Here is a 25,045-nt window from a genome sequence, read left to right as displayed (position 1 = left end):
TCTTTATCTATAGACCCACAGTATACCCACTTCTTTATCTATGGACCCACAGTATACCCACTTCTTTATCCATGGACCCACAGTATACCCACTTCTTTATCTATGGACCCACAGTATACCCACTTCTTTATCCATGGACCCACAGTATACCCACTTCTTTATCCATGGACCCACAGTATACCCACTTCTTTATCCATGGACCCACAGTATACCCACTTCTTTATCCATGGACCCACAGTATACCCACTTCTTTATCCATGGACCCACAGTATACCCACTTCTTTATCCATGGACCCACAGTATACCCACTTCTTTATCTATAGACCCACAGTATACCCACTTCTTTATCCATGGACCCACAGTATACCCACTTCTTTATCCATGAACCCACAGTATACCCACTTCTTTATCTATGGACCCACAGTATACCCACTTCTTTAAACACCACTAATGTAAAAACTGTAACAGTATACCCACTTCTTTAGTCGGAGTATACCCACTACTTTAGTCACCACTACAACTGCTGGTGACAAGGAGTGATTATTTTGAGCTATTCTATGAGGTAAAACTCTACACAATCGCAGCTACCTTCTCAATGGCGTCCACTCTCACTTTGTACAGCGCCACAACTCTCCCTGGTGTGTAACTACCGTACTGTCTGTCCCATCCTCCCTTCTCCTGGTGACACTCTCTCTCTCTCTCTCTCCCTCTCTCTCTCTCTCCCTCTCCCTCTGTCTCTCTCTCTCCCTCTCTCTCTCTCTCTCTCTCCCTCTCTCTCTCTCTCTTTCTCTCTCTCCCTCTCTCTCTCTCTCTCTCCCCCTCCTCGTCTTCTGCCCTCAGGATATCCATCACGCGGGTCACAGCGGACATCTCCCTCGCCAAACGCTCCGTCCTCAACAACCCCAGTAAACACGCCATCATCGAGCGCTCCAACACACGCTCCAACCTCGGTACGTCCTCCGGGGGGGGGGCATGACCCGCCGGGAACCCGGGTGTCCCTCTCACACCCACCATGTTTAGAGAGACTGGAGCTTAGAGAGCGAGAGAGAGAGGAGGAGAGGAGAAGATTAAAGAAAGTCCTAATGATGCTTGTGAAAATGCAGGAGCACCAAGGAACAGCCTTGGTCTGTGATTAGTTTGTGTTCGGAATGAGATAGAGGTGGGCCAGATAACAGGGTCAAGAACCCCTGCGATTGGACCAAGTTTGATTAACGAGCCGCGATTAGAATGAAACGGATTCCTCGGCCGTGACCTCACAGGTGGCCGCCGTGTGTGTGTGTGTGTGGGGGGTACGGAAGCGAGGGTGTTAATCTCCGTCTGGGATCGTTGTCATCAACCGCAAAACGACGCTCTGAACCCCTGCAGCTGGATGTCCTGAGATAAACTATCAACTCTGCTAGGCCGCAGACAGAGATTAGGGACAGACACTCCACCGCTCACGTCATCTTTAAAGATGCATTACAACTGAGACACACGACAACTCCAGCCTCTGTACCCTAGAGTCTTTTCACTGGAAGCTCTTTAGTGGAAGCCAGCTGTGTGGCAGGATAACTATTTAATCATGGGGGGGGGGGTGTCGAGAGCGCACTGAGCTCGACTCACGACGACGCGATGACGGTGACAGTTACAAAAACCTCCAGTGTTTCTTCCTTTTGCGCGACCCCGGTCTCCAGAGCACCTTGGCGCCAGTGTCCCAGTGGGATGCAGGGTTATAATGGGAGTGCCAGTGTCCCAGTGGGATACAGGGTTATAATGGGAGTGCCAGGTGATGTCATGAGCCTATGCTGCATTCCAGTCATAGCCATTAGTTCCTGCTACACGCCAGACATCAGCAAAGCTCCAAGATATGACTAATGTATAAAAAAAAAAAAGCATGATTATGAATATACACTCCAATCAGCGTTCACACATCTGGCCCCTCTGAGATTAATTTCCGTAGCAAACAGCCCGGGAGGAGCGCGTGCGTATCTGGGAGGGGCGGGGTTTCGACCAACTGCTGCGGCGGACTGGCAAACAGAAGCTTGTTTCATCTGGTAGAGAGAAGCCCCGTTCGCTACACCGTCGGGAAGATCCTCTGGACTGATAGTGATTTACGCATGTGTTAAAGTGCATTAGCTAATACATTTTTCTCACTTTAATTGCTGCGACTGCTTCCGCCGTTCGGCATGATCCTCTGACGCATGATCTCTGTTCCTCTGATGTGGAAAGAGTGAAAGCAGATGCGCATTGACTTGAATGCCTCTTCCCCCCCCCCCCCCCCCCTCTCTCCCTCTCGTCCTCTCTCTCACCCCAGCTGAGGTCCAGAGTGAGATTGAGCGGATCTTTGAGCTGGCCCGCACCCTACAGCTGGTGGTTCTGGACGCGGACACTATCAACCACCCGACCCAGCTGGGCAAGACCTCGCTAGCACCCATAATCGTCTACGTCAAGATCACCTCCCAGAAGGTGAGACCAGGCAGAGAAACACCAGAATACCATATACCCATATCAACCTCTATATATCACACTACCAAAACCATGATACTATGACACTAACATTATATATTTTTTTAAACAACAACAACATCATACTGAGATGTTAATCAGTATCCATATCAGTAAACATGGCCTGATATCATAAAATGTTGGTTTTAGGATGCGGCTAATAGCATACACATCTCCCCTAGTGTACTATCACACTGTGTTTAATCCAGCTTTGTGTGCTATCAGCCAACACTAATATAAGATCCAAGACACTGTAGGGGTGCATCAGTAGTGGGAGTGGTGATGCTGTTATTAGCTGGTGCGAGATGGGCAGCCAGTTGACTGGGAGGAGTGACAGATTGATGGGAGTGAAAGCTTCCTGAGAGTCCGCTGCTTCGCGGAGGTCCCTGGTGGACTTGGGTGCCGCGGGCGCACGGCTGTTTCCTGCCACGGCTCATATTGCTTTCCTGTAAGCGAGCGGCCCTGTCCCTTGAAATACGGCCTGTCGGATTTGACTGCTGAGAACGGGGAGGCTGGCGTGCGCGAGGCGGCTGATTCATCGGCGCGACCTTCAGCCGCGTGTGTAAATAAGCCGCACGACTCGGGGATCAATAAAAACAACACTAGCTGCCATCTGAGTAACATAGAGAATGAAAAGAGCATGTAGCTGAGGAGACACGAAGTACAAGCGCTAAATCAACATCCGTTCAGTCTGGATCGTGCCGGGAGGAAATGAACCCCATCTTCCACCTCCCCTTTCATGTCCTCCTCATCCCCTGCTGTTGAGAAACTAAACCCCCCCTCCCCCCTAGCAGGCTCCACATTGCTGTTGGGTTCACTGTGGTTCAGATGCTGACATTGCTGTTGGGTTCACTGTGGTTCAGATGCTGACATTGCTGTGATGTTGTGGTGGCGGCGTTATGTTATTAGAACATCTGGTGGTGTCATAGTCCTCATGCCCCTCTCTCTCTCTCTCTCTCTCTCTCAGGTTCTTCAGAGGCTCATCAAGTCCAGAGGGAAGTCTCAGGCCAAGCACCTCAACGTCCAGACGGTGGCGGCCGACAAGCTGGCGCAGTGCCCGCCTGTGAGTTGGCACGCTGGGGACAAATAACCTTGGTCAAAACCTGTCCTGGGACCAGTACTATCATTTCAAATACAAATCTGTACTTGATTGATCTCCCCTGTTCCCAATTGTTAGGCCCGTCTGGTCAAAACCTATTATGACACATTAGTTACGTATTCTACATTTGAGAGAATACTCAATATGCCCAGGTCTTACAGCTGGGTCAGGCCCTGTGTGCTACAAATCTGCCTAACACGGTTGAGACTCGTAGGAACTTGAAAATCACATGCTTTACTAAGTTTCACGTACAGTTAAATCATGCATTTTAAGTGGAGAGTTATGCCTGTTGGCTTCATGTATATAAAGCTAGTAGTGGCTCCTTGAAACTGTCGAGAGGAATGCTTCTGAAACGCTCACATCTGCCGCCAGTTCTATTTCTGCCCTTCTGCCATCAGCCCGGATGTTCTTTTAGTACTTTTTATATCAGCAACCAGCCCCAGTTTCAGTCCAAAGCGTTGCATCCCCGGTGGGATTTCATTTTCAAGAGCCTTCCTTGATCTGAATGTTCTTGCATCGTTCATATTTAAGTAAGCTAGTAAGTGGGCTATTTTGTTTCTGTACTGACACAGTTTTCAGTTTTTCATAATATGAGAAACAGGACACTATTCAGAACAAAAAAAACACATGCAAAATTATTTGAAAGTTATTTTCTAACTCTTTCTAACCCAAGAATCTATATACTGTATATGTTGTGAAACGTTTTAAATAGATACGTCCTCCTTGGCCATCCTGTCTACTTTTTAGATCAATAAGAACAAAACCAACAGTGTTCTTTATCCTTTCCCCCTGACGCTCTCTTTATATCTCTCACTCATCTCTCCTTCCTTCCTCCTCTATTTATATCTCTCTCTATCTCTCCTTCCTTCCCCCCTCGCTTTATACTGTATCTCTCTATCTCCCCCCTCTCTATTTATCTCTCTCTCCATCTCTCCCTTCTCCCCCGTCTTTGAATCTCTCTCTATCTCTCCTTCCCCCCTCTCTTCATACTGTATCTCTCTATCTCCCCATCTCTATTTGTCTCTCTTTCCATCTCTCACTCCCCCCCCCTCTGTCTCTCTCCATGCCCCTCTCTCAGGAGATGTTTGACATCATCCTGGATGAGAACCAGCTGGAGGATGCGTGCGAGCACATGGCAGACTACCTGGAGGCCTACTGGAAGAGCACCCACCCGGCCAGCTGCAACCCCCCCAACCCTCTGCTGGCCAAGGCGGCCTCGGCCGTGCTGCCCTCCGGACCAGGCCCGGTCTCCAGCATGCAGGTACAGGTGCTGACCAGGCTCCAGGCCCGTGGGGGCAGGCCCCCGCACACCCAGGCAGACAGGCCAGAGAGACGGGTGGCTCACTGGGGATGAGCAGCCTACATAGACACCGCCTGCCCCATGGTCCACTGAACAGAACTGATCAGAGCTGAACACCATGGGTTAGGTCAGGTTAGGACAAGTCAAGACAGGTTAGGACAGATTAGGACAGTGGGAGTTACAGAGAGAATGACCAGAAGGGGAGAGAGAATGAGGAGGGATGGGTATATTCAGTATATTATATAGGTGGAGTTTAAACGCACACAAGTGTAAAGAGAAGGAGAGTGTCAGAGGAAGGAGAGTGTCAGAGGAAGGAGAGTGTCAGAGGAAGGAGAGTGTCAGAGGAAGGAGAGTGTCAGAGGAAGGAGATGGGGCATGAACGGTGATTGGCCCACTAACCAAGTCCATAACAGGAATGAACAAGAACAGTGTCTCACAGGTGGCAAGGTTGTGTTTGGATTTGTTAAACATGGCTGTCATTTGACATACTTATGGTTTCTTAGCTTTTACAATTTACATGAACTCAGACAAAATAATGAATATTTATTTGCATGATTCACCTTGCATGGTGCACTGAAACCGTGTGTACTGGAACCGTTAATGAGTTGCAGTACTACAGTTAGTAATAGTCTGAACTATGAAAGTGTGTTGAATACGGGGCGATTTCATTTCTCACAATTGTACCTAAATGTCCACTTATCTCTCCCCCCCCCGTACGCATGGCTATGACAATGGGAAATGTAAGAATGAAAACTATTTTCAAGATGCAGAGATGGAAGAGACTGCAGATGAGTAATGCTGACAGACAGGCTCGTGTGTGTGTGTGGTCATGGTGAGTGGTACAGCAGGCTGGCGTGTGTGTGTGTGTGTGTGTGTGTGTGTGTGTGTGTGTGTGTGTGTGGTCATGGTGAGTGGTACAGCAGGCTGGCGTGTGTTTGTGTGTGTGTGTGTGTGTGTGGTCATGGTGAGTGGTACAGCAGGCTGGCGTGTGTGTGTGTGTGTGTGTGTGTGTGTGTGTGTGTGTGTGTGTGTGTGTGTGTGGTCATGGTGAGTGGTACAGCAGGCTGGCGTGTGTGTGTGTGTGTGTGTGGTCATGGTGAGTGGTACAGCAGGCTGGCGTGTGTGTGGTCATGGTGAGTGGTACAGCAGGCTGGCGTGTGTGTGTGTGTGTGTGTGTGGTCATGGTGAGTGGTACAGTAGGCTGGCGTGTGTGTGTGTTTGTGTGTGTGTGTGGTCATGGTGAGTGGTACAGCAGGCTAGCGTGTGTGTGTGTGTGTGGTCATGGTGAGTGGTACAGCAGGCTGGCGTGTGTGTGGTCATGGTGAGTGGTACAGCAGGCTGGCGTGTGTGTGTGTGTGTGGTCATGGTGAGTGGTACAGCAGGCTGGTGTGTGTGTGTGTGTGTGTTTGTGTGTGTGTGTGGTCATGGTGAGTGGTACAGCAGGCTGGCGTGTGTGTGTGTGTGTGGTCATGGTGAGTGGTACAGCAGGCTGGCGTGTGTGTGTGTGTGTGTGTGGTCATGGTGAGTGGTACAGCAGGCTGGCGTGTGTGTGTGTGTGTGTGTGGTCATGGTGAGTGGTACAGCAGGCTGGCTAACCCTTCAGATCAGTAATCCCAGGGGGATTCAGCAGTCTAAATCAATCAGAGATCAAACAAACCTGCTTACTTTCAGGCTACTTTCATTACATACTCCAGGCCCGCAGTCAAACCTTTGATCACTGATTGATATACAAATCAAACTTTGTCCATTTATCTATCTATTTATTTATAATATATTTAAACAAGAATGTAGTGCAAAAGCATACATTCAACCTCGGAGTGCACACCTGCTGGTGTGTGAGCCCAAGTGTGCATTTGAATTTCATGCATGTTGGTTGGAGTGAGTACCTTGTTGATATATTATGTGTGTTTTATCTGCATGTGTTGGAGTGTGTGTGTGTCTGTGTGTGTGTTTGTTTGTTTGGCGTGTCTAACCCCACTAACACACGTGCGTTGCTAACTGCAGGGCAGTGGGGCAGAGCAGAAGGGGGATAAGTCGGTGGGGGAGAGGAAGGGCTCCAAAGAGGACCACCACCATCACCACCACCACCAACACCCCCAACCCCACCCCCACCCCGGCCAGGACCAGCCCCCCCAGGAGGACCAGGAGGAAGAGGAGGAGGAGGAGGAGGAGGGGGAGGCCAACGAGGAGGAGAGGCCCCTGAGGACAGAGGGCCCCAGGAGGCCCCAGCACGTCCACCATCGCTCCTCGACCGCCCGGGTCGAGCACCACAACCACCACCGCCACCACCACCACCGCAGCGGCAGCAGCCGCGCTCACGGCCTCTCCCGGCAGGAGACCCTGGACTCAGAGACGCCCGAGAGCCGCGAGAGCCGGGACTCGGCCTACACAGAGCCCCACACCCGCCCGCCGCACCGGGAGGAGGAAGGGGGGGAGGAGGAGGATGACGAAGAGGAGGAGGAGGAGGGGGGGGAGGACGGCCTGGGGGAGGGGCACCCCCAGCAGCAGCGTTACGAGGCGCCTCCGCCTCACCGGGACCACAACCACCATCACCACCACCACCACCACCATGGCGGCGCAGCGGACGAGGCCGCGCCCGCACCGGGACACCAGCGCTCCAGGGAGCGCGAGCAGGACCACAACGAGCGCAACAGGCCGCGCGGACACCACCACCACCGGCCGGCGCGTGACCACCACCACCACCACTACGACCGCGACAGGGACAGGGACCGAGAGGTGGAGGTGGCCCCCAAAAAGAAGGGGGAGGCAGGGGACTGGGCCAGAGACCCCTACATTCACCAGTGACAAACCAGCGCCCCCCCACCCCTCCCCCTCAGTCCCCCGACCAGCCACCCCTTCACCACCACACACACACACACACACACACACACACACACACACACTGAGAAGGTCATAGCATTCACTCCTCCTTCTTGAAAACTGTGCGGTTCTCCCATTGTGCTGCTAGACCCCCCCGCCCCCCCCCCCTCCTCCATTCATGTATGCTTCCTTTGTATAGGCTGTTGCCTCCTTAGCAATGGCAGTATTTTAATTCTATAGATACAAATATATATGTATATGTGTGTATCTATGCATAGACGTGATCGTTTATGTGTGGATATGCATATTGACTATTCTCAAATATGCATATTTTTAAGCCTGTGTTTGATAAAGCATGTCACAACAACAGAATCATCTTCTGTACTGAGCTGTGCTTTCTGTGATTAGCATTTGGAAATTTCTGTATTTTTTTTGTTTGTTTGTTATTTTTTATTATTTGTTATTTTTTTGCTTGCTGCCACTTGAACAATGGGTTCTTTCAGACTACTGCTGGGGTTGACCCTTGAGAAGTGGGTGACCAGGTTAAATGAGGTTAGGTGACCTACCCAGAATAGGGTTAATGCTGTATTTGCAGATGGGTTGTTTTTTTGGTTTGTTTCAGTTTTATGTTCCTATTTTATTGCTTGCTTTTTTATTCTGCAGTCATTGAGATGTTTGGTCCTCAGATGTTGAAGCCTCTTTTAGGGGCACATCTTAGTCTTGCCTTACAAGACAAAAGAATAGTGACATGACTTCCTGTCTTACATTTCAGTACTGTTCTATTGATAAGGGTCCAGTAACCTTTTATAACATTGATACACCCTCGGTCGAGCACTTTTAATATACAGCCATTCATATTGGTGTCCAGTGAACAACACTTGATATTTCTGCTTTAGCTGTTAGTTATTTACCTCAAACCAAACTCCATGATAGATGTGTTTTTGAATTTCAACCCTTTTCTTTCAACCACGGGTTCACCTCCCTTCAACCAACACAGGGCGACTATGATGCTGTATTATAAATTACCCTTGAAAACATTTCCCTTTAATTTGAAACATTCACATTTAATTAAAATATTAAACAGTATACTTTGTTTAAGAGATAATTAATTATTAAATCAAAATGCACTTCATGCTCCCTTACCTGGCCAAATGCTTCCTTTTTACTTTTGGTCTAACTGAAAGTCAATCACAAAGTGAAACAGACAGTCTGTGGATGGTGCTGAGCGGTGGTCCTCCAGAGCTAAAGGAACTCTCTCTCTCTCTCTCTGTGGTGGGCATCTCCTGCCATTCTGCTCACCAGCACTGATTTACATTGATAACCAGTCTGAGTCTTGAGCTCTAACCTGAGATCTGTGTGTGTCTCACACACATTTTCGCTCAAATCTCTGTGACATTACATATGCGTAATTCATGTGAAGATCTGCGTTCCTCAGTTCAAGCTGCCCTCTCCAAGATAAGAGAGTTGATACACTGTCCCTCTGTTTACATTTCTACTTGTCCCCCTAGACTCATTCTCAGATTTTTTGTTTTGTTTTGCCTAAGATATTATGATTATAATGAACTGTCCATTTATATGCTACACTGGTAGCACTACACATTTTTAACAGTATACATTTGTATGTACATAATGTATAAATACAAAGAATAAACTTGGCAACAAAGGATTGATGTAGAGGACAAGAACTCTGTTCTATGTATTTATTGAAAACATGTCACATGTAATGGTGTAATGTAGTGTGTTATGCTGCCTATCACAGATACTGTGGCCGTTGTCTGCCAATGATTTCTCCATCAAAGTGTGTGTGTGTGTGTGCGTGTGTGTGCGTGTGTTCATTGCTCCCTGCTGTCTTAAAATGACGCCACAGCTCGTGATCACTTTCCTTACACTGGGAGTGGCCCTGAAGAGCCAGAGAACCAAGGAAGACGGCTCTCTCTCTATAAATAGTCTTCCTGTGACACTCCCCTGACAATCCCAGGTGGAGCCGGCTGCCATCCAAGTCGCCATGACGACATTAATGACAACAGCCGTGAGTGAGTGGGCAGATCTGAATGAAGCCGACGAGTTCCCCTCCACTCAGAGCTCCCCTGCGTCTCCACATGCCAACAAAGACCGCAAATGACTCACTTTCCTATTCTAGTGGACAGACAGTGGACACTCTTTTAAAGACTCTTAATCTCCTTTACACAGCTAGGTACCAGCCACCAGACAAACACAATGTTTGTCTGTACCGGGGTCTGATTGTAAAGTCAGATGGTGTCCCAGTCGGCTGGTCAGTGTGAAGCATCTGAGGATGGGCTTGCGTGGCGTGCCGCGGCTGTGTGTAGACATAGTGCCAGGGATAATAGCACTTAATGGATTGATTGTCCCTCTCACGGCATTCCCAGGAAGATGGCAGCTGAGGTCACTGGGAAGGGTAGTCCCACCATGGCTTGTGATCATTCTGGCTTGTGATCATTATGGTCTGGAAGCCCGTGTGCACCCTTGTCGATGAATCACGCAGACCTTCATCCATGTTTGATAAAGGAACGTTCACTTTCCTCTAAATAAATTACTGACTGGTTACATGATGTATCTCTGGTTAGATAACATCTAGTCTATAAATGCAAATGGGGCCATACAATTATATAATGTTTTTTTTTTTTTTTACGCAAAGAGAAAGCGAGCGACCAAATATGTGATCTGCAAAAATGAAGGCCAAGTTTATTTCAGAAAAATGCAAAAAGGCAATTGAAAGTAGAGAATTCAGGAGGGTAATCAAGAGGTGAGCACTTAGACAACGGCATCTTCTCCCTGTCACAACACAACAGTGTTTTAACACACCACTAGAAGGCCCTGAGTTGTTAATACCTCTGGTGACCTCTTCCAGCACGCCACTTCCCGATCTGCGCTCCGAGAGCCAGCGAATCCGCTGTCACCATGGCAGCTGTGTCGTCACTGTTGTTATGGCAATGCTAGCACTGCAGTCACCAATACTCATTCACTTTGTCTCTCTCTCTCTCCCCGTCTTTCACTCTTCCTCTCTCTTTCTCGCTCCCCCTCTCTCTCTCTCTCCCTCGCTCGCTCTCCCAGCATTTCCTCCTCCCTCCCCCCCCCCCCCCCCTAACATTTTTTCTCCTCTCCATGTCTCTCCCTCTCCTGCCCTGTGTGTTTATAGGGCCCATCCCTATATGGCCCACGGTGGGAGAGAGCGGTCGAGGAGAGGTGGATGATGTAAACAGCGCGAGGACACACTGCTGCAGGGGAGAGAGAGCGGTGCGTTATAAACACAAGCCGACCTGCCCGGAATAGGCCCCCCGAGCGTTGCACTGTAAACACCGTTGTCTCCGCAGACTCTTGTGTGGGGGGGCCAGACGAGGGCCCCCTGGAGGTCCCCCCCCACCTCAGCTCTTCAGGAACTTGGCGATGAAGAAGCCGATGGTGTCCCCGTCTGCGCGGCGGGCCGGGGAGGGAGGGGGGCGGGGCGTCGGCCGGTCCCGCGGGGGGGCGTCGCCGTCCCAGCTAAGCTCGGGGCTGAACCTCTGGAGGAGGCGCCGCTGGTCGGCGGACAGGCTGGCTCCCAGCATGCCCTCTGCTCCGACGTGAGGCTCCTGGGGAACGGGGGGGGGATAAGGCCAAATGGATATGGGCGAGTGTGTGTATGTGTGTGTCCACCCTTACCTGAGGCTGCAGTGTGAGGCAGGGGAAGGTCTTGAGCGCCCAGGCGACCTGCTCCTCGTTCTCTGCTGGCGTCACGGTGCAGGTGCTGTACACCAGCACGCCCCCTTTCTTCAGCAGCTGCACTGCCTGGGACAGGAGCAGGAGCTGGATCACTTACAGTACAAGACCTAACACCAGCTGATCTTCCAACGGATAGATATCCATATAGTCTGCAACATAAAACCCTGGTCGAGGGTTACAATATAGCCTGCTTGTATACAGACACTCACACACATACACACACACACACTGCTACTCTCCAGAGTCCAGCCGATGAATAGCCACGAGGAAACTACAGCAGACACTGATGGAGCACTATGTGTGACGGATAAATTATGTGCACTGTATTGGACTCTAATCTCCCCACAGTAATCCATCTGCCCGCCATACTTACGCTTTCCTTCAGAGCAGCAGCGCGGCCCAGAGCTACGTTATAGCGCTACGGCAGGCCCACACTGCCCCCTACTGGTCGTAACCAATGCCATGGGAAGAACCTGCTAGCTTGAAATATTCAAACCTTTGTTTAAATGCCGCCCACAACAGGCTCTGTAAACATGTTTGAACAGTCACACTTGGAGTGACACGTTTGTAATTTCTGTGCGTGCAGGTGTGAATTTGTGTGTGTGTGTGTGTGTATGGCTAAGTGTATGTGTATGGCTGGTATACCTCAATGTGTGTGTATGTGTGTGTGTGTGTGTGTGTGTGTGTGGCTAAGTGTATGTGTATGGGTGGTATACCTCAATGTGTGTGTGTGTGTGTGTGTGTGTGTGTGGTTAGGTTTATGTGTATGGGTGGTTTACCTCAATGTGAGAGCTTTATGAGGAGTTTCAAAATGGGTTATGATGCAAGCCAAGACTTAATCTGGTTAAATAAAGGTTAAAAAAAAGGGTTTGTGTGTGTGTGTGTGTGCGTCTGCCTGCATGCATGCATGCACGCTCGTGTGTGAGTGCGTTGAGTGTATGTACAGTATCACCCACCGTGTAGAAAAGCTTGCGCTGTAGAGGCTGATAAGAGCAGATCTCCTTCAGGCTCCAGGTGCACGCCATGTTGGGTCTCTGGCCCAGCCCACTACAGGGCGCGTCCAGCAGAACCCGGTCGAAACTCTCAGGAGGAAACGGCGGCCCTGGAATTCACGGGACTGGTTTACCTCAGCGTGAGAGGTTTATAGGGAGTTTCTAAATGAGTTATGATGCAAGCCAAGAAAAATAAGCCAGAATGATATTGACTGGCAAGGGACATAGAGTAGAGCTGTTGTTCCATCTACTGTGTCTTGGGCTTATTCACAGCTGAGAGCCAAAATGGTGTCAATTTGTGCTGCTGACGTCCCATAGTACCTTCAGTTTTCAGGGCCGGATCACTGCTCACAGCCTGAATGCTGTTGAAGCGATACACTTTGACGCAGTCCAGATGCAGAGTCTGGGCGTTCTGACGGATGCGCTCCACCTTAGATTGGATCTTATCCAGGGCTACTACCTCTCCCTGTGAGGGACAATCCAAATTGACTAGAAAAGGCATGGGGGAAAAGAGTAGTACTACAGCAGCACCTTGTGGACAAAAGGCAGTATTGCGCCACTGGAGTCGGAATGGCGCTTTTCTCTACAAACGCAATCTTCCTTCCTCCCCTCCTGGAGGTAATCTCTGATCTGATCCACGAAAAAGGTAATGCACATCATTTTAGTGCTGGTGCAGGACAAAAAAAATTGCAGTTCAAGAATAAGAAGGTCCGCACAACAGCTGCTGCTCCACCAAGTTTTAGTGTGCCACACATCAAAGTTACAAAGTCTGAACAGCTTCCGTGTACACCCGGTGCAAATAAGCTACGACACATTAAACAAATCCCACCTATTATACAACAAATAACAATCTAAGATCAATCTCTGATCTAACATGGTTGGAGAGGTGAAAACAAGTGTTGCTTTCCACAGCAATTACCAGCCGTGTCATGTCAGATCAGTGATTTCTCCATATAATAGATAAAGGAAGGAAGGTTGCAATTGATAAAGAGACTGCCCCTGTATCTCACCTGGTTCCCCATAAGGGCAGCTATGTGGCAGGTCTTGCCCCCTGGGGCAGCACACATGTCCAGGATCCGTTCTCCAGGACGGGGCCCCAGCACATGACCCGCTACCACCGATGGGAGGTTCTAGAAAGGGGGAGTCGCAACGTGAAAAACTCTGAGCTCCGAATTCTGACCATGCAGCTCCAGACAAGGTGGTACAACGGTGTCTCCCACCCCAAAGAGAGTCGGCAGGTACCTGGAGAAATACCAAGCTGGGGAGCACACCGTCGAAGGAGGGGCTTCGGTACAGAGGCTCCACCATGTGGACACCAACACCCCTGGATGGACAGAGTACACCCCTTTATAGAAGAATATCCAGTGCCTCCACACAAAAAAAGAGGCTTCTCTTACATTTACATACTTCTATGAATGCACACTTTCTCCTTTTCACTCTTTTTCTTTGCTTGTTTGGTAAACCATCTTGATGGAAGCGTAGGAAAGGAAATGTTAAGCCAGAATGACCTACTTGACTGGTTCATCCGAGCAGAAGATGGTGGACCGGTCCATAGCAGCAACCCCGTTTCCCAGAAACGCTCGCTTCCCCTGAAAGTGTTTGGCTCCGCGAGTGCACTTCCCCTCCAGGTCTGAGAACACAGACACGTTGTCTCCGGACCTCATGGCTGGTGGGGACACACCAGGCCACACACACACACATCTGGTATGACCTAAAGCAATTCGCTAGACACAGGGCAAATCAATACAATACACCGTTTCCAATGACATAATTTTGAACAGAGAGCAGATTGCGTGCGAGTGATCCTCTCTGGAGGCGCCTGCCTGGCGGTGAGATCTTACTCTTGGGCGCAGCGAGGATCCCCGGGGCGAAGACCTGGGCTCCCCTGAGGACGGCGTTGCCACACTGAGCCCCAACCACCACCTCAGAGCTCAGCTGGGTCACAGGTCTGGGGCCAAAGGTCACAAGGCAGTCAAACAAACACGCACACACATACACAAACACACACTCTTGTCATCACATATATGCCATCTCTTTCTCACACACACACACACACACACAAATGCACGGACAGACATGCCAAGAGCTTGCAGTGAAGATGAGAGGATAGTATCACATATATCTACCCACTCGCACGCACACACAGACATGCCAAGAGTTATAAGGGGCAAGTGATCTGGGAAAAGATTTCTCTGTACGTTCTGTAGATGACTTTGCCGCGAGCGACCAAAGGGGAAAAGCAATCTTTTATTTCTGTCGTAATTCTATGAAATTATATGTGGTCGTGGACTGGCCATGGAAAACAACGGCCGAGGGAATGGAGGGGTATTGAGGATGCAGAGCTATGTTTATCCCCTGCATAGAGAGAACTGGTCTTTGGCTGACGTGCTGCAGGCATTCCTTCCATACCTCGGACCAATGGCAGGAAGAAGCAGCACATCTGGAATGTGCGGGTGGGGGAGAATAATAATGGCAGCCTCTTCTTCGGTCTCAGAGCAACACATCTGCTGCTGCTGCTGCACGAAAAGAGAGAAGGACTTAGGATTCGGAAAAACGTAAATTTTGAGATGCTGGCCTCCGTGGTGGAGATGAATACATACCGCAATGGGGTGGGACACTTCAGTGCAAACATCATCCATATTGTTTTTCACACACACACACACACACACAGAACAAAAGAAAGAATGAAAAAAAAAAAACACCAGTACCACAGTGTACTTTAAGACATCCACAGTCTCACCTGTCTGAGCTCCTCCCCCAGTCTGTGGCGGATGTCCTCCAGTGGGGCCAGGTGAGTGCTGGCCCGCACGCAGGTGAAGGACGGTGGGTGGGACAGGCAGGACAGCAGCCTCTGGAACCTCTGCTCTGCCTCCTCCGACCCCACTGCAGCCAACAGCTGGACCCACACAGGACATGAATGAAAAGTTTGTCGGATGTATAACAATACATATATATAATAACAATAACAACTGATAATAACAACAACAACAACAACTTAGATATAGGTCTAGCAACTAAGTGAATGTCAGGGAACAAGCAAAACAAAGTAGCTAACCCACCTCTTTATTCATGAAGGCATTCTTCATGTAATCATACACTTCTGGCTTCAGAGCAATTGGAGGGAAAGCAGACATGTCTTTCTCTCTTAAACTTCTTCCAGTAGTTTTGGCAAGAGTTGCAAGCTTCCTTCGTCTTCATTAACTAGTTACTGTACAGTAGGCTATCTTTGAAGATTGAATTTGATAAATTCAGTGATCATGATCACAAAGTAGGCTATCGTTGTACCTCGCTGGACATGAGTTCATCGAAATGTGTGGATAACTCGAGTTTGAATGATGTTTCTTCTTAGTTAGAAGAACGTTTGTGGGCATATAATGTCACAAATACCGAATTCAATCATGTTGACAGCGGTCTCCACGTTACTCTCATTTCTGTACAACCACAAATATTTCCGCATACGTCACAGATCGTTTTTGAGTAGTATTTTAGGGATTTGTAGTTCTTTACTCAGGCCTATCGCCAAGAACACCTTCACCATTCTAAAACATTGGCATATTTTGGCCTCTGGCCCAGCATTAGCCCAGCATTTTAAGGATCCTACCCTCTTTGTCTATAGAAAAGGTCCTATTGTTTACGCAATAAGCTGGTGCGCATAACTGCTCTGCTGTGCCTTGGGAGCTGATGAGGTCCTGGGAGATGATCTCTGCAGGTCGTCTTCAGACAAGCCCTCCAGCGGCGTTCCCAGTCTTCCCGATCCTCTATGCATCTGGCTAGTTCGCCAGTACCAGCGTATTATATATTCTTGGAGAAGAATTGGTACTATACTTGTTATACATGTATGGTGCATAACTGCAACATAGTGCATCCGGAAAGTATTCACACCCCTTCACTTTTTCCACATTTTGTTATGTTATGCAGGCCATTGTTGTTATGAAGGACATCTCCTTTACAAAAGACGGCAACCACCTCAGCTACAACCTGTTCGCACCATCCCGTCGGAGAGACGGAAGATGGCTGGCATCAGGACACCCCCCCCCCCCTCCCGGATCAATAATTGATCACTTGACACGTTGAGCACCTCGTCAGACAACAGACTCTGCACTACTGTACATTTGAACACTTGAACCAACACTCGAACAATTGATCAATGATCACTATGCATGTTTACATCATGGACACAGACATAGCCATCCATGATCAGATGGGATAATTAGATGAGGATGATATTGCTAGACTGCTAGACGGATGGATAGTAGGCTACTAAAGTAAATTGCCAGTTTGGGAACCTTTCGATGTATACCTGAGTACCTGGAATTAGGAACTGATCACATAAAGAAGAATTCCAATGTACCTGTCCTGTACCCATACTTGTTACATGTGGCCAATAAACTTTATAATTCTATTATAACTGGCCTCTGCGTTTATGGGAACTAAACTAATCTTTACTAAAATACTGACGCATGGCCCGTGCTGCATGACCCAGTCAAAACGTCATCAACGTAACCGGACACTGTTGGGGGATGGCCTTCTAAGAAAAAAAACAGTACAGTAGCTAGACCGGGATTTGGGAAACAATCCTTGGTACAGCTAGATGAACGAGGTCGAGTCGTGTGCTGCTGTTGCTAGCTAGCTAGTAAGGCTTTTAGCTTCATAGTTTTTGGCCAATGTGTGTATGCAGTCCTCAGTCAAGCAAAGGTGACGCGAATTCACTGGTACAAACGCAAACGGTTTGCTACGAAGTCATGTGAAGCTTGCTAGCCATCAGTATACCATTATCGCTAGCTAACGTTACCGTTATCGCCTTTAGCTAACTAGTTTGCTCGAAGTTGAAGACTGCTGCCGATTCAACCATTTCGCCGTTCAATATAGGGGAGGGGGTCAACCGTTATAGTAGGAGTTAATTTATACGAGTAACGTTAGCTAGCTCGGACGTTAACGTTAGCTATCAATATGGGTCTCATATTTGCCAAACTCTGGAGTTTCTTTTGTAATCAAGGTGAGTTGATTCTAGGCTAACGTTCAAAATTGTTGTCGACTAGTAACATATGCTCACGTTAGTGGTGGTGGTGATGGCTAGTTTGGTAACTGCTATCTATCTAAATATTGTCTTGTTTACCAGACACTGTTTTGTTTTGTAGACCGTCAAACTATCTTAGTGAACTGTCTTGAGTGGCTTCAGCTCTGGTTAACGTTAAGTTCGCCTAAACCTTTCCAGGAAAAATGGCAGTGCTAGCTCAGCTAGTAGTGCCCTGCCAGCGCAAAACAGTAGCTACCAAGCTAGCCTATGTTCAACATAATGTTAGGTAACGTTACATTAGCTAGTGCATCACGGAGAAGATATCTTACATTAACTTAACTGACGCTAGCGTTAAATATTGCGTTATATCGTGTATGTGTTGACATGGTTCTGCTTCGCTGTCTAGCCTGCTATCACACGAAGCTAACGTGATACCAGCCTTGCCAGATGTTTGCCAACACCATTTGCTATGCCACTCGAATGTAGCTAACGTAATCTCCAAGTTATATACTAGATACGCGAGACATAGCAAGGACCCAAGCAAGCATCAGATGCACAGCTTGGGTCAGTTAACAAAGAAGTCTCTCCTGCTCCATTGTTTTCTCAGTTCAGTGTCAAAGTTGTGATACAGGTGCAAACAAACAGATTAGCCCTGAAGAATATGAGAAACTGGATGAGGATTTGATCTCTAGAAAATGCCTCCAGTTAAATGGAATGGTATCACCTCTGTATTATCATGTTCTCCTTGCATTCAATCTGTTATGCTTGGTTAGATTTTAGGTTAAACTAGGTACAGGCGGGTGAATCGGGTGAATGGGGAGTAATCTGTTGAGAAGATTGTAAATCAGTGCGAAGGCATTGACCAAGGTCGGCCTTCCCATCCTCTCTAGTCCAGTGATGTAATTTAAGTAAGGCAGGAAATCCTGTGTCTGTTGCTCAGGGATCCGTGTGTGGCCTAATTCCTCAGTGGTAGCCTAGCGGTGGTGGGGAAAGACGAGGCCCACCTGCTTACCTGTGGCAGGAACAGTGAGTGGACTGCTAATCCCAGCCTCTCTAATACCAGGATTACTGTCCTACACCACTGTGTGTGTCCGGTTTCACTCACTCAAACCCATGCTCGTGAGATTACTAGATGCTTGTAGTGAAATGTGCCGTCACGTCAGATTACCCCCCACTATATTGTTTGTTTTGGTGCTGTCAAATCTAGCCTAAATCTTGCCTCAAAAAGGAAGAGGGGGTGATGGTATTCTATTCTATCAAGTTGAAGTACTGCCGGTCGTGTGGTGGTGTCCTTTGCATGTGGGATGACCATTTCATTGAGGTCATTGGGCTTTCTTGGCTGACCCATAACTACCACACAGAGTAGTTAAATAACCTCTTAGGAAGTAATAGAAATGCAACCTCCTCCGGCATTCTGTATCCCACGCCAAGTCGGTTGGTGTCCTTCTGACTGGACTTCCTTCCTCTCCCTGGGCCGGAGGCTCCAGAGAGGTTGGGAAGTCGAAACGCTCATGTGGGATATTCTGACATGGACGTGCCAGCTTTAACTCAAGCTTTGGTCTGTCACGGCTCCCTGTTTTGACAAGCAGGTGCTAAAGCCGTCACAGTAGCACTATAGTAATACCCGGCTACAGTGATTTGTGAGCAGGCCCTGGGTTAGGTGAGGTTAGGTTAGACAAAGAGGCTTGAAAAGGAAGGGCAATTAGGCCTAGTTACAGAAGGAAGTGCAGTGGCTTTATGAATAGAGCCCCGAGAAAATAACACTTTGGGCCTTTTTGAATTACAGGAAGGAATATTCTGAATGGAAACTAAGTGAAAACTAGGTCAAGCATACAGTAGGTCATTCTCAGGTCATTCTCAGTAGGTTAAACGTTCTGTTTTCATTTAAGCTACTGTAAGTGTTGCTCACTGTTACATGAAGGGCATTCTTCTCATAGAGTGAAGTGGGGTCCATCTCTAACCTTAGTCTATATTAGAGTTAATTCATTGTACTTTAAGAGACATCTGCTTCAGACCCCTAGGGAATACCATAGCATAGCTAATACAAATGGTCTGTTTTCAATGTTGCAGAACACAAGGTGATAATCGTTGGGCTGGACAACGCTGGAAAGACCACAATACTCTACCAGTTGTGAGTAGAACTATCTTTTCTTGCTTCTCCGTCTCTCTCTCACTCTCTTCATCGTATCTCTCCCTCTCCCTCCATCGTTGTAACTGTCAAATCTTTGTCACTGTCTCCTCCGCCCGGCAGCCTGATGAATGAGGTGGTCCATACGTCGCCCACCATCGGCAGCAATGTGGAGGAGATCGTGGTGAAGAACACCCACTTCCTCATGTGGGACATCGGGGGCCAGGAGTCTCTCAGGTCCTCCTGGAACACCTACTACTCCAACACCGAGGTAACGTAAGGCCAACCTGTTACATGTTGCATACGCACTCTGTCAACACGTGTCGGAGGGGGGGCTTCCGCCCCTCGGTCCTCTGCATATATGTAACGGCAGATGGCTAGCAACATCATGCCCCAGTTGTGGGCCCAGGTTCCAGCAGTGCATGTACACTCGGTGGTGTTGTGTGTAACTCTATAGTGGGGTTCCTAATCCCTGATAGCTGTTGTCTGAGGGGGGAACAAAAGCAGCGTCCAGCGGCAGCCATGACCAACCCCCCCACCCCGAACCCGAGCACAGCAGCTGGTGTGTTTGTTCAGCGCACAGACGGCAGCAGGGGCCGCCCCGGGTCAGGGGTCGCCCCGCCCGCCACATTGGGGCCCTGTCTGAAAGGCGGGGTCAGAGGCGGCCCTTGGCGCGGACGGCCGGGGCCCCTGAGAGAGGAGGAGGGATGAAGAAAGAAAAGCAAGTCCCAGAGAATGCTCTTGTTTAAAACCACAGAGGCTCCCTTCAACCCGTGTCCGTTATCTCATACCGTCCAATGTTGTGCTGAACACCGTCCAGGCGCACGCACACACACACACACACACACACACACACACACACACACACACACACACACACACACACACACACACTATACTCTTTCGTAATATATCCCATAACAACTCCTGTTATTCACAGCCACAAACACTTGTGTGCAAACACACACACACACACACACCTCACATCACCCAAATTTAGACCCCCCTTGTTCCTTGTCATGTGTTGACACTCAGTCACAATGGATCATTAGCATAGCTGCCAGCAGCCCCGGGGGTAGGCCATTGTGAGGCGCTCTGCTATGAAATACCCACCCACTGTGTTTCAGTGCACCGCTGTTCACAGACACTCTAAAAGGTTGCTGTGTGTGTGTGTGTCTGTCTGTGTCTGTGTGTGTGTGTGTGATTTTTTTGTCCTCTCATTTCCAGTTTGTCATATTGGTGGTGGACAGTACGGACCGAGAAAGACTGGCTATTTCCAAAGAGGAGCTCTACAGGATGCTGGCTCATGAGGTAACACGCCTCCTGGCCTAGACGCACACACGCGCACACACACACACACATGTAAACACGCACACACACGCACACACACACACACACACAGCAATGGAAAAAACAACAATGCAACATTCAAGTCAACAATTTTACCTGAAAAATGGAGGGTTAGGGCACAGGCCTATCTCCTGTCCACGTGAACGCTTCTCACACTTCCCTCCCTGAGATCTGGCTCAGCTGAAGTTTACAGCAAGTATAGTATTGTGGCTAAACAGTAAGTATACTGCGGGCTTAGTGGCTCACCCAGGCTGGTGTTCTCATTGTCCTCTGGTCTCCTTCCCTCCTCTCTCTCCCCTACTTTGTCCCCCCGTTCTCTCTCCCCTCATCTCCCTTTTCTCTCTCCTCTTTCTCCTCTCTCCCCTCTGCTCTCCCTCCTCTCTCCTCCTTCTCTCCTCCTCTTTCTCTCTCCTCTCTCCCCTCCTCTCTCTCCCTCCTGTCTCTCCCCCCTCCTCTCTCCCCCCTCCTCTCTCTCTCCTCCCCTCTTCTCTCCTCTCTCCTCCCCTCAGGACCTGAGGAAAGCAGCTGTGTTGATATTTGCGAACAAGCAGGATATGAAGGACTGCATGTCCGCAGCGGAGATCTCCAAGTACCTCACTCTCAGCTCCATCAAAGACCACCCCTGGCACATCCAGTCCTGCTGCGCACTCACGGGAGAGGGGTGAGGCATGCACACACACACACACACACACACACATACACACACACACACACACACACACACACTGGTTCCCACCCAATACTGCACACCAGTGAATTAATCAATCAATTTACTAAATTAAAAGGCCAGTTATGAAACGAATGTATATATATATATTGACAGGGAAATAGCCTATACAACTTTGTATTAGCCTACAAGCTGAACGTCGTCAGTTCAGATAGTATTAGCCCTGTCCGGATGGGATTAGTTTCACTAGGTGAGGTCAGGTAATGTTATTTTCACTAACAAGTCTTGACTGTTGATTTAGCTAAATAATAACATTGTGTAGCCAAATTCACATCAATCAAAACATTGAGTACACTCCAAAAGTATTTAAGACTGACACATTTATAAACCTATCACCTAATATAGATGTAAATCAGCCTACTTGGCTAATCTTATTTATCCTTAGTCATCACTGCAAAATTATTGTATCCCATTTGTCCCGCGTATTTTCATCCGAAACCTCTGTTTTATGAGTGGTAGCCTAAGCCTACCGGTGTTGGCTTTTGGTGTTTTGGTCTTGACAGTGTTGTGTTCGTGCCAACCATAAAGTAAAGTTGCACCAACCTTAACACAATACAAGATGGTCTTCTTGTTGAAATGAAGATTCAACACAGGTGCAGTAATGTTCTTTACAGGATCAAGTTTATTGCATCCTCTCCGCAAACCGGGTTTACAGCAAAGAGTCCATCTCTCTCTCTCTCTCTCCTCACACTTGGCAACCTGCGGACCCAAGGCCCAGCTGACACATGGAGCTCCAACTGACACAAAGACCCTAGATCTATCATGTTCTTAAATAATACTCTTGTGCGTCAACAGAGTCCTTTTTTATATATAAATAATAGATAGATGGGCCCAGGAGCCCAGATATCTGCCCCAGTCTTGCCCAAACATATAAGAAATGAGACCGGCCTTATACCGGCGTTATAACTTAGGACACCGTGGTTCTAAGTATCCCTAAATATCTTTGTTAAATACTGTATCACCCAAATCCCACCGGCATATCTCTCAATATGGCAGACCTCTCTCTTTTCTCTTATCGCCCACAGACAATGGAGGACAGCTTATCTACAGTGCTACTGTAGCTAGCCTTATTGATCCCCAGTCGTCACTGTATGACTGACTGCTGTCTCCCCCTCTCCTCCTTGGGTTCATCAGAAACCTATATGTTAAAGCTGACTGATATCTTTTGTCAAGTCAGGGCAGCGTGAAAATGGGAGATGTCTTTAAAACAATTTTCAGCTAAGAGTGTTAATAGCTAATAGATCTGCAGTATATTAGTCACAGCAATCTCTGAATCCATAACACATATTACATAGTCATTTCAGCGACAAACCATAACTCTTCCCCTATTATATTATGAACTGTTAGACAATGAATGGAAACCAGACGCTTTTTCAAAAAGGCAACGGAATTCCAGACCTGGTCTGAATTCAGCATTACTGTACATTTTATATCTCTTTTCTTTCAAGTAGCCAACTGTTTGGTAGGCTTCATAGAACAGCATTTCAATACTGGATCAATCAATACTGGAAGCAATACTGGTCATGTTCTACGCATACATTCTAATAATATTCTATTTTCTTTTCTATATTTAAACAAACAAATGACCATACAGATACACTAAGTGTCTTTTGTGTGGTTAAGTTTAACATGTTTCTGAAGCAATATCTGTTACATTCTCTTATTTGGTATAAATCCTGCTCTGAGGACATGAAGCAAAGGGGGATTCCTATTCAATGTTCTGTGCTGCAGTGGGGCTGCGAGGAAACCAAAATTGTGCGGTTTTAGACCGACACGATTTACACCAAACACCACAGCCGGGGTTTTGTTGTCCTGCCCCCGTTTGTCTAGAATGTTCTATTGTCTTTTGCTCTCAGATACTGAAACCGTTTCCTCTTCCTCTCAGCTTATGCCAGGGCCTGGAGTGGATGACCTCGAGGGCGGGCCTTAGATAGCCCCTCGCCCAATGATGGACTGACTCACTACCTGTCCCACCAATCAGGTGGCATCACAGCCACTCCCTGCTGGCTGCTTTTAAAAACCAAGTTCAACTGACCTCTTCATGACTGCACAGGGAGAAAGAGTTGCCTCTCTCCACTCGACACGACCTCACCTGTTAACAGTGGAGCCACCCCTCCAAAGTACTCAACCTCGATGGTCAACGGAAGTCTTACCACAATTGAACCACAAGCACTCCCGTTTGTCTAACTGTGGAGCGGATGGTCAGCTTTAGAAGACCAGGTAGAGGACGCCTTTCCGGGTGTGGGATGTTAACAGTATACAGTGTGCCTAGTGCATACCATATCCACTTTCTCATCAGGATGCCATGTTATGACCGGGACTGGAATCACTACCACCTCTGCCTCTCTGAGCCGTGCTGTGCTTCAGTGACTGTGCTTTGGTTTTTCATTTTCATCTGCAGCTCAATGGCTCCACAGCAGATTTTGCGTGTTACAGTCCAGGTCTGATCAAGGAGGTGGATTAGCATATGATGATTGGGCACACAGTGGTGTTGTCAAAACAATTTGGTGGAATTATGTTCTCTTGTACACACTACCCATGCACAGGCCTTACTCGAGCCTTTGTGCATGGCATTTACACGATTTTGTAAGTATCCCTTGTTTTTCTTTCATATTTAAAAAAAACAAACAAGTTCTACTTACTGACTGTTACACAAGGTCACAGTATTATAAGCTCTAACAGTTCTGGTTCTCCTGGACTTAACATAGGGACTAGTTCATACACTAAATGGTGGTTTCTCTGAAGCTTCGTAGCGCAACATAGAGCAGCTGTGGTATTTGCAAATGGGTTCAACCAAGTGCAAAGGATGCCAGTCATAGTTTAGACAAAACTCGATACTCTTCAGATACTACAGTCACGTCTCAGTCAAGCATTTTGTTCGTGGGATCCTAGTCTTTTCCAAAGCACTAATGGGGTTCAACAGTATTTTATTATTTTTTGTACATACTACAAATGTCTATTTTTATTTTATTTTGATTTGTATTTTTTTGCTTTTACAATTTTATTATAATGCAAGCTCAAGCTCAGCAGGCGAACGATTTGCAGCTAAATGTTGTGTCATGTTACCTATCATCTTGCGTTGAGAGGCCAGATGAGTCCTAGTTCCCCAGGCTGCGATGGTGCGGTGCTGAACATACCCACCCACAGTGAGCTAGCTGCAGACCCCCCTCCCTGCTTGTATTGCATTGCCTGGGCTATGGACCTGTCTGACCCTCTATACCCTCAGGGTCAGGACACCTCCTGCGTCATACGTGCCACAAACAAGTGTGAATGTGATGTTACGTACATGCTCCTCTTGCGTATCTGGTGATGCTGGTGGGTGTATCTGAATAAGGGTTGGAGTCGGTTCAGGTTTTTTTTTTCCAGCAAGTGAGCATTTCAATGACGACTAAGCAGCTTTTCATTTCA

The 25,045-nt window shown here is 48.1% G+C and overlaps 3 protein-coding genes across 5 annotated transcripts in view; 2 read left to right on the top strand and 1 right to left on the bottom strand.

Moving 5' to 3' along the window:
• cacnb2a (calcium channel, voltage-dependent, beta 2a) overlaps nucleotides 1-7,688 on the top strand; it is a gene marked incomplete at both ends in the record, with an annotated part of 84,409 nt that extends 76,721 nt beyond the window's left edge. The window contains 5 exons of the mRNA XM_084458331.1: nucleotides 841-950; nucleotides 2,294-2,445; nucleotides 3,452-3,547; nucleotides 4,662-4,844; nucleotides 6,888-7,688. Coding sequence (XP_084314457.1) covers nucleotides 841-950; nucleotides 2,294-2,445; nucleotides 3,452-3,547; nucleotides 4,662-4,844; nucleotides 6,888-7,688 — 1,342 coding nt within the window. The remainder of the gene's footprint in view (nucleotides 1-840; nucleotides 951-2,293; nucleotides 2,446-3,451; nucleotides 3,548-4,661; nucleotides 4,845-6,887) is intronic.
• Nucleotides 7,689-10,850: 3,162 nt separating this feature from the next.
• On the bottom strand, nucleotides 10,851-15,811 carry nsun6 (NOP2/Sun RNA methyltransferase 6). Of its 3 annotated transcripts, none has more exons than XM_084451107.1 (11): nucleotides 15,475-15,811; nucleotides 15,156-15,311; nucleotides 14,825-14,931; nucleotides 14,257-14,363; nucleotides 13,928-14,081; nucleotides 13,658-13,739; nucleotides 13,426-13,545; nucleotides 12,737-12,881; nucleotides 12,380-12,525; nucleotides 11,364-11,489; nucleotides 10,851-11,293 (listed from the first exon to the last, which is right to left on the bottom strand). In XM_084451107.1, the coding sequence occupies exons 1-11, from the start codon at nucleotides 15,547-15,549 to the stop codon at nucleotides 11,087-11,089; spliced, it is 1,425 nt and encodes a 474-aa protein (XP_084307233.1). In that variant the 5' UTR covers nucleotides 15,550-15,811; the 3' UTR covers nucleotides 10,851-11,086. The 3 variants fall into 3 exon arrangements, with proteins under 3 accessions (XP_084307233.1, XP_084307234.1, XP_084307235.1); XM_084451108.1 differs by having other exon boundaries at nucleotides 14,825-14,928; XM_084451109.1 differs by lacking the exons at nucleotides 12,380-12,525; nucleotides 12,737-12,881.
• A 1,210-nt stretch (nucleotides 15,812-17,021) lies between these two features.
• Nucleotides 17,022-24,821, top strand: arl8 (ADP-ribosylation factor-like 8). Its single transcript, XM_084452507.1, has 6 exons — nucleotides 17,022-17,411; nucleotides 19,503-19,563; nucleotides 19,684-19,831; nucleotides 20,788-20,871; nucleotides 21,420-21,571; nucleotides 23,523-24,821. The coding sequence occupies exons 1-6, from the start codon at nucleotides 17,366-17,368 to the stop codon at nucleotides 23,569-23,571; spliced, it is 540 nt and encodes a 179-aa protein (XP_084308633.1). The 5' UTR covers nucleotides 17,022-17,365; the 3' UTR covers nucleotides 23,572-24,821.
• The last annotated feature ends 224 nt before the right edge of the window (nucleotides 24,822-25,045 follow it).

The sequence above is a fragment of the Borostomias antarcticus genome (assembly GCF_949987555.1).
Source record: "Borostomias antarcticus genome assembly, chromosome: 2".
Lineage (NCBI taxonomy): Eukaryota > Metazoa > Chordata > Actinopteri > Stomiiformes > Stomiidae > Borostomias > Borostomias antarcticus.
This window is presented reverse-complemented; position numbering and strand designations above follow the sequence as displayed.